General features: G+C 34.5%; 1 protein-coding gene across 3 annotated transcripts; it reads left to right on the top strand.

Moving 5' to 3' along the window:
- On the top strand, window positions 520–8,023 carry LOC107630560 (lysine-specific demethylase JMJ18). Of its 3 annotated transcripts, none has more exons than XM_016333742.2 (12): window positions 520–627; window positions 1,272–1,365; window positions 2,201–2,272; window positions 2,497–2,574; window positions 2,677–3,189; window positions 3,286–3,507; window positions 3,637–3,798; window positions 4,157–4,525; window positions 4,684–5,713; window positions 5,805–5,908; window positions 6,798–6,995; window positions 7,269–8,023. In XM_016333742.2, the coding sequence occupies exons 2-12, from the start codon at window positions 1,324–1,326 to the stop codon at window positions 7,620–7,622; spliced, it is 3,144 nt and encodes a 1,047-aa protein (XP_016189228.1). In that variant the 5' UTR covers window positions 520–627; window positions 1,272–1,323; the 3' UTR covers window positions 7,623–8,023. The 3 variants fall into 3 exon arrangements, with proteins under 3 accessions (XP_016189228.1, XP_020974658.1, XP_016189227.1); XM_016333741.2 differs by lacking the exon at window positions 520–627 and adding an exon at window positions 666–1,053; XM_021118999.1 differs by lacking the exons at window positions 520–627; window positions 6,798–6,995; window positions 7,269–8,023 and adding exons at window positions 664–1,053; window positions 6,096–6,493.

Genomic DNA, 8,313 nt, shown 5'->3' with positions numbered 1-8,313 from the left:
AATACGTTTTAGAAACTTTTTGGACAGCATTCAAATCTTTCGAATAATGAAGGGCAATTAACTTGCGTTTCAAAAAACCAGGTGCGATTTTAATAGTTTATTGACTTTATTCTTATTTTTTAAAATTCTATGATAATTTCTTTTAACAGCATTTTTGCATCTCAAAATTTGGGGTTGCCGATGTTTCATGTTCTTCACTTGACAGCAGAACTGCAGAAGAGTACTTGAGCGAGGTCCCACCGAAAAAATAAATAAATAAATAAAAGAGGATAAAAGAAACTTATCAGTTATGAGTACATCTGTACATGGGTTAGTTGGTTACTTGGTTTGTTTGATTTAATACTGCGTGCGTTATAGCGGCTAGCGGATTCACGATTGACTCTCTCGCCTACATCTTATTTTTAATATTTGTTATTTTTATTAATTTTTTATGAACTTATTATTATTTTTAACTTTTTATATTGTTATAGTTTTCTTTGCTGCTATTTTTTTTTATAAAATAAAATAAAAGGAGGCTTCAAATTTTGAAAATATAGTTTGTTGTAGTTAAATTAGATGAAAATCCAGACTAAAAAAAAAAATGAAAATGTTTGAAAAGTACTTGGTTTACATTACTTTTTGTCAAAGGTTCGCTTATTTATATCTTCTTCCCCTTATTTCGATTTTGTTAATTTTTATTTCCCATTCCAATTCCACCTGTCAAATTAAATTTAAATTATTTACCCAGTCAAATTTACTCATATTCTTCTGTTTCTGTTTTTTCTCCCATTTTAGTTTTAAATTTTTAAATTTAATTCTTGACCCGTTTTGATATTTTGAGCATTTGATGCCAAGAAAGATTCATAAGATTTTTATACCTTTCTCTTTCTGTTGCAATTTGTAGGTTATCATTATTATTATTATTTATTATTATTAGGGGTTTCACTGAATTTTTGCTTAGGCATGCAAATTAAATTGTGCATTTAGGTTTTTGTTCTAGAGGAATTTTCTTGGCTTATTAATTACTACGCAATCAGAACGTGAGAACATCCAAGTTATCTTTTGTTGCATTGGGTAGGTATTTTGATGTTGCATTTGTTTCTTTCTTTCCTTCTTTTTAAATTAATTTTATTCTTTCTATTTTCTGTTTGCACCTTTTTTAGGTTTCTTTTGTGTTCAGTTAGTTTGCTAATAAAGTAGAAAACTGTTTCTTGTATGTCTCTTAGATCGATTTTCTATGACCCTGAAATGAGGTTAGTCTAAAGGTCTCTCTTGTGTTCTTTCTGTTGCAGGAATAATTAATTAGGTTTTGTTTACCCCTGTTTATCATAAATTTTGCATTGAATGGAACAGCTGATATTGGCTGCAGAATCTGACATCAAAGAGGTTGGTTTTTCAAACCCTAGCAATGCATTGTATGAATTTGTTTCTGCAATCCTTCATGCATTCACGGAATATTTATATTTAGATATGCTGCTCCTCTGTTTGAATCTTCTTTCCTCTGTTTTCTTTTGGATCTCAGCTTTCTGATCTTGCTATTTTTCTGAAATTTGATTGTTTTTCCCCTATTTTTTTTTCTTTGGCTATTCTTGGATTAACTTAACCCTTTTTTTCTCATTTTGCTTGCAGCATTATGAATTTGTATCATCGTTGTTTATTCTACCTCAGTTTATGAGCTAATTTTCTCCTGCTCTGAAGTATGATGTGAAATTGCTTGAAAAATATGTTATTTAATCGATAATCTCTGCACCAAGTTGTTTCTAGTCATTGGCTGTTTCTATTTCAAGTACAATATATAGTATTTGGTTTCTGTTTTTAGTTACCAAATGATTCTAGTTAAAAGTTCATCTTAGATTTTGTGACTCTCATGATTGACATCATTGAATGTTTCCTCTTCTCTAATTCGCTAAAAAGGTGATTGATTAGCAACTGGAATCTATTAGATTTCATTAGACATGTCCCTGGTGAATTATGACACAAAGTGATATTTATGTTCAAACTTGTATATAATTTAATCTTGAGTAGTTTTTTTGCATTCATATTTTTAAGTATTCAATCCCATAATCTCTGACATGCTATTGTGCGTGTTTTTGTCAAATCTTTTGGCAATGTTTGATTGTTATAACATTAGTCATAGTTTTCTCCAATGCATTGTTTGTTCAATGACTACGTTTGCCGGGGTTGCTTTTGTAACAAATTTATCATTCTTACATTTTGGCAGGACTCTCCTTTGAGGCCAAAGCCAAAAAGTAATGATGCACCTGAGCCTTCTGGCAGTCCTAGAAGTAGAATGGTAAGCAGTATGATCTGACAACTGTATCATTTATTATAGGATCCTGTGCTTAAAACTTTTTATGATTGCTCCACTCATGCAAAGCAGTATTTACATGATAACCATGAAGCATTTCTTCTAACTTGATTTGTCTGATTCTCATTCTTTTTAGAGCATAACAGTATACTCAATGAAGTCAATGACTACTTTCAATTTCTTAAACATTTATCTTATTACTGTTCTAGGTCTCTGCTAGATGGGATCCAGGTGAGGCATGCCGACCCATAATTGATGAAGCACCCGTGTTCTATCCTACTAATGAGGTGCTTATTATTGTCAGTTCTTCATATTGTTGCTTTGGTGGTAGCATATGCAGCAAGATTGAATTTTGAATAATGTTTTTTCTTGTATTGACTTCTTTTTAGGAATTTGAAGACACACTTGGTTACATAGCGAAGATACGCCCCCAAGCTGAACCCCATGGAATATGCAGGATTGTCCCTCCTGCTTGCTGGGTGCCACCTTGCCCTCTGAAGGAGAAAGATATATGGGAAAATGCTAAATTTTCCACCCGTATTCAGCAGATTGATTTGCTTCAAAACAGGGAGCCCATGAAAAAGAAAAAAAGGGGAAGGAAACGGAAACGTAGAAATCACTCCAAAATGGGAACATGCAGGAGACTGGCCAATTCAAGTTCAGGAGCTAATAATGCTTCTGAACCTGATGAGAAATTTGGATTCCAATCAGGGTCAGACTTCACATTTAAAGACTTTCAGCTGTATGCTAATTATTTTAAGGAATGCTACTTTCGGTTGAAAGATCCTGGTGAAGAAGAAAAATTTAGCAATGATAGCTACCAGAGGAGATGGCAGCCCTCAGTGGAGGAAATTGAAGGTGAATATTGGCGAATAATTGAGCAACCAACTGATGAGGTTGAGGTATAGCATAATTTATTATTAACAATAAAATTGGTCTTGCTGTTATGTAATTGTGCAAAAATTTATGTATGTTACTCTAATACTCTTGTATATTAGGTGTATTATGGTGCAGACTTGGAAACTGGATCAGTCGGAAGTGGTTTTCCCAAATCATCATCCTTAACTAAGAGTGACTCGAATCAATATGCCCTCTCTGGTTGGAATCTCAATAATTTTGCGCGACTACCAGGTTCGGTACTTAGTTTTGAAGGAAGTGACATCTCAGGAGTTCTTGTGCCGTGGCTATATGTTGGCATGTGCTTTTCATCATTTTGCTGGGTAAGTGTAGTCACTTTTCTTTTTCAATTTTTACCCCTCTTTTCCTTTTTTTGCCTCCCATGTTTCAAATTGGAACCAATTTTCTATTGACAATAACACAATGCCTTCGTTACCTTCTTCTTGGAACAGCATGTTGAGGATCATCACCTTTATTCTCTTAATTACCTGCACTGGGGTGACCCAAAAGTATGGTATGGGGTACCTGGAAACCATGCCTCAGCTTTGGAAGACACAATGAGGAAGCACTTACCTGATTTATTTGAGGAACAGCCAAATCTACTCAATGATCTGGTACATTGCTACAGCTTGGACATAATTTGTTTTCAAGTGTTGCTACTTTGTTATTTCCATGTAGACATGAATGCAGTGAGATTCTAGCTGATGAAAATGTATACTTTATGGGTGCAGTTTGCTAGGAAATGTGCTCAATGTGACATGGAATTTAAGAAAACTATAATTATATGATGCCATTTATATGTATAATATGTCCCTCCTGGTTCATTATCACTTATTCTGATCAAGCTAGTTTAAGATCCCTTTATATGTAGAATTATAAAGTAAAAGATAGAATTTATTTAATAATCTGTGTACAGTACATTGCTTCATAGTTTTGGAATGGTTATGATATATGACTTTCATCTTTGAGCAGGTTACACAGTTATCTCCTTCGATTCTTAAATCTGAGGGTGTGCCTGTATATCGTACTGTCCAGCACTCTGGGGAGTTTGTTATTACTTTTCCAAGGGCATACCACTCTGGCTTCAATTGCGGCTTCAACTGTGCTGAGGCAGTGAATGTGGCTCCTGTTGATTGGCTAATGCATGGCCAGAATGCTGTTGAGCTTTATAGCTTGCAGGGTCGTAAGACATCCTTGTCGCATGACAAGCTGTTATTTGGATCAGCACAGGAAGCTGTACAGGCCCTCGCAGAACTAGCTCTTCATGGAGAAGAAACTCCAAAATGTTTGAAATGGAGAAGTGTCTGCGGGAAAGAGGGAGTTCTAACAAAGGCCATTAAGGTAATTTATATTCTACTTTCTCCTTTTTTATTTTAGCCACTTCCAAAAATCTTGAGAAGTTGCATTTGATTTTGGAACAAATTTATTATATACGTTAATTAACATGCAGAATCTGATTTTTCTTCACTTTACTTTCTTGTTACCCTCATTTGTAACAGACAAGGATAAAGATGGAAGAAGAGAGGCTGGGATGTCTTCCAACACATTTAAAGTTGCTAAAGATGGACAAAGACTTCGATTCTTATGATGAAAGAGAATGCTTCTCTTGCTTCTATGACTTGCATTTATCTGCTGTGGGATGCGAGTGCTCTAGGGACATATATTCTTGTCTTATGCACTCAAAGTTTTTATGCTCTTGCGCAATGGATAAAAAATTTGTTCTTTTTCGTTATACCATAGATGAACTAAAATCTTTGGTTGAAGCATTAGAAGGAGAATCACATGCTATTAAGGTATGGGCAAATAAAAGGCTTGGAATGGTATCTACTGTTTCCAGTGAGGTTTGCATGTATGAACCAGATATGGAGAAAGATATGTACAAAGCAAAGAATCCCAAAGAAGAGGAGACCTCGGTAATAGGAGCCACGAATAACTCAAATTTAAATATACCTAGCAGGCCTCATAGTCATGTCACTTCAGAGATAGTTCAGTCAGAGTCTCACGATGTAACTTCTGGTGCATCATATGGAATTATAGAAAATCATAATCATAGTATTGATAAAAAGTTGGCCGCAGATAACGGACATAAAGTGGACCAGGAAGGTTCTTTGGATTTGAATGTTGAAGCCGTATCAGATGGAAATGAAAATAATTTGCTGCTTAAGAGTTTCTTAACAGAGGAAAAATTATGTTGCTCCGGCTCTGGAACAAAACAAGGAAACATTGGGCTTGCTGGCGAGCATAACCTATCACAGTTTTGTGTTCTGCAGACAGAACTTTCATCATGTTCAAGGGTTGTTGCTTATTCTGGTCCATTTAATGGTGGAAAATTTGGGATAGATTCAAATTCTGGAAAGCATCCTAACTGCATGGTTAAAAGGGAAATCATTGACTCGATGAATAGAAGTATATCTTTGAGTGATGAAAGCCATCTAATGCAAGTGTTTGGTACTACTGTGAAGCTTATAAGTTTGGGATCTGTTGCTTATGGAAAACTATGGTGCACTAAGCAGGCAATATATCCAAGAGGTAGGATATTTCTTTGATTAGATTATTGCTTTTAATCTTTCTTTCCCTTTTCTCCGAGTTTTAACTTCTCTATTTTTTTGAACTTATGAAGGATTCAAGAGTCTAGTTAGCTTCTTTAGCATTCTTGATCCAGCAAGAATATGTAGCTATATTTCTGAAGTTGTTGATGCTGGATTTCTTGGACCTCTTTTCAAGGTATCACGCCTAACCTGGTTTCATTTTAAATTCAAAATCATGTTGACAAGTAACTCTCTCGATTTGTTTTATTTATAATTTGTATGCACATATTTTTAGTTTTTGTTGCAATTGGATTAATAATTACCAGCTCCGTCAACTTTTGATTTCGCTTTTTATGCCATCTATGTTCCTTTTTCTTTTATAGTATTGAAGAGATGAGTGCAGACTGCAAAGCAGGTGTAAGATAAAAAGATGCTCAAATTTTTTGACATTTAAGACTTAAATGCTTTAACATTAAATTGATGACAAGCTACTCCTAAATGAATGTGAAAATAGCCTGTCGTGGAGTACTAAGATCTCATATCACCAATGTTAATGTAAACTTAAATTCTAGGATCAAATGTTTAACTTATCAGAAGGCATTTTCCCATATATGTTTTAGAGCATGATTTGTCATTTTTTTTTATCATAGAATTTGATTTAGTTAAGAGAAGTTCTGAAGATGATAATGACAAAATAGTGGGACCTAGAATTGAATGATTGAGAAATGGAATTGTCGAAAAAGGTGTAAGTATTTTTTTTTGTGGGATCCATCAATTAAAATAATGGAGAAATACATGGTAATGTAGACCATTATTTTCAAGCTAGGTAGATGAAATATGAAAGTGATTCCGGAATTATTCAAGTTTAAAGGAAGATTATACTGTGCAACTAAAAGACTGGCTGCGAGGCAGAACATTGGGCAATGAAGAGCTAACAAGAGATAAAAGATCAAGTTTGCAAAGACGATGATGTTGCTTTAGAAAAGTGGACATACTAGACAAGATATAATTAGGATAGAATGTATTTGCTTTGACTTATTTTTCATTTTATGTATCTCTCTCATTACTATATGAATAAATTTTAGGTTACCCTGGAAGGTCATCCAAATGAGGTGTTCACTGATACCACAGCAGACAAGTGCTGGGAATCAATTCTAAAGAGACTACATGATGAAATCGTTAGGCAAAGGAGTCTAGGTGAACTAGAACTTCCTCCGATAGAGCTTTTGAAAAGCATTAATGGTCATAGAATGTTTGGCTTCCATTTGCCATCTGTTGTTCAGGTAATGTGAACACATGAATTTTTAATATATTTGCTGCTACTTTAACAAAAACTAATAATATTGGATATCTTCTCTAAGATTTATGTCACGTTACTTAAAGCTCTACTGAATTCTGCTGAACTAGATTGACATAGTTAGCTTATCATGGAAGTTTAAAGGACTGTTGAACCAATTTGAGTGTAATTTAGTAAAATTTTAAATGGATCCTCTATTGTGTTTCCTTGGAATTATCTGTTCACTTCTCATGTATTTCATTTTGACGACCTTTATCAGGCCATTGAAGCGCAAGATCTCACTCATCAGTGTGCAGAGTACTGGAACCACAAAGGTGCCCTCACTTCACAGGGCCGCGCGATTAAAAAGTTCAAAGATGGTTCAGGTAGCTCTTCAGGCAATGGCAATACCAAAGTTTTTGGCATCAATTTAATTAAGCAGGAAGATGATGACATAGGTGGAAGTTGTCATTCCCTTGGAGAGATGCAATCAATATTACAGGGATTGCTAAAAAGGGCAAGTGCTGATGAGTTAAGCGCAATGCGTAAGTTATTCAGCTCGGATGCTTTGTGCTCCCAGTGGAGAATGACATTCTTAGCCCTGATGGAGGAGATCAATAAAGCTGGTAGATAAAAGAAAAATAAGGTTTCAGTTCTTTGACTCTTGGGATAGTCATTTCAATTTAATTGCTAGGGTAGGTCCATTCTTTAAGAGATCAATTAAACTGAAGTTGCTGGGTGAAACACATGATAAAATTTTGCTACTTTTGCCCACAATCAATGACCAGATTATAGACGGATAATGCCATTGACCAATTCAGGCTTTCGTTAGAAAGTATCTTTCTTTTTTCTTTCTTTTTTTTTTTTCATTTTTTTAAGGCTTAGAATTTTAGCTGCTACTAGACTTAGGTCAAATATTTTGTCCACATTATCTCTCATCAATTCCTGTATATACACACAGAAATACAAATGCTGATATTACAATAATAATAGTAGAGGGAAAATGCATGGTCACATGTAATGCTTCTTCAGTTATTCACTATGCTAATGCTTCTTGCGTTGTTCCTTAGTTTGGGTGGCTCCTTTAATAAAACCAACAAAAAAAAAATCAAATTCAATATGAAAATTTTCAAGGGTTCGATAATTTGTGCATTCCCTTGTCTTTTTTAGGGGACAAGCAATGTGGTGCGTATATTTATACTTTTCCTCTAAAGTGGCATCTTTGTTAATTTCTAATGTAAAGTCTATTTACTCCACATATTGGTTTGTTGTTTTACCAAAGCTGCTTGTGCCATTTAGAGTTAAATTTCTTTTGAATAAACTTG

The sequence above is a fragment of the Arachis ipaensis genome, chromosome B03, assembly GCF_000816755.2.
Source record: "Arachis ipaensis cultivar K30076 chromosome B03, Araip1.1, whole genome shotgun sequence".
Lineage (NCBI taxonomy): Eukaryota > Viridiplantae > Streptophyta > Magnoliopsida > Fabales > Fabaceae > Arachis > Arachis ipaensis.
The sequence above is the reverse complement of the archived record's forward strand: the minus strand, read 5'-3'. Positions and strand labels throughout refer to the sequence as shown.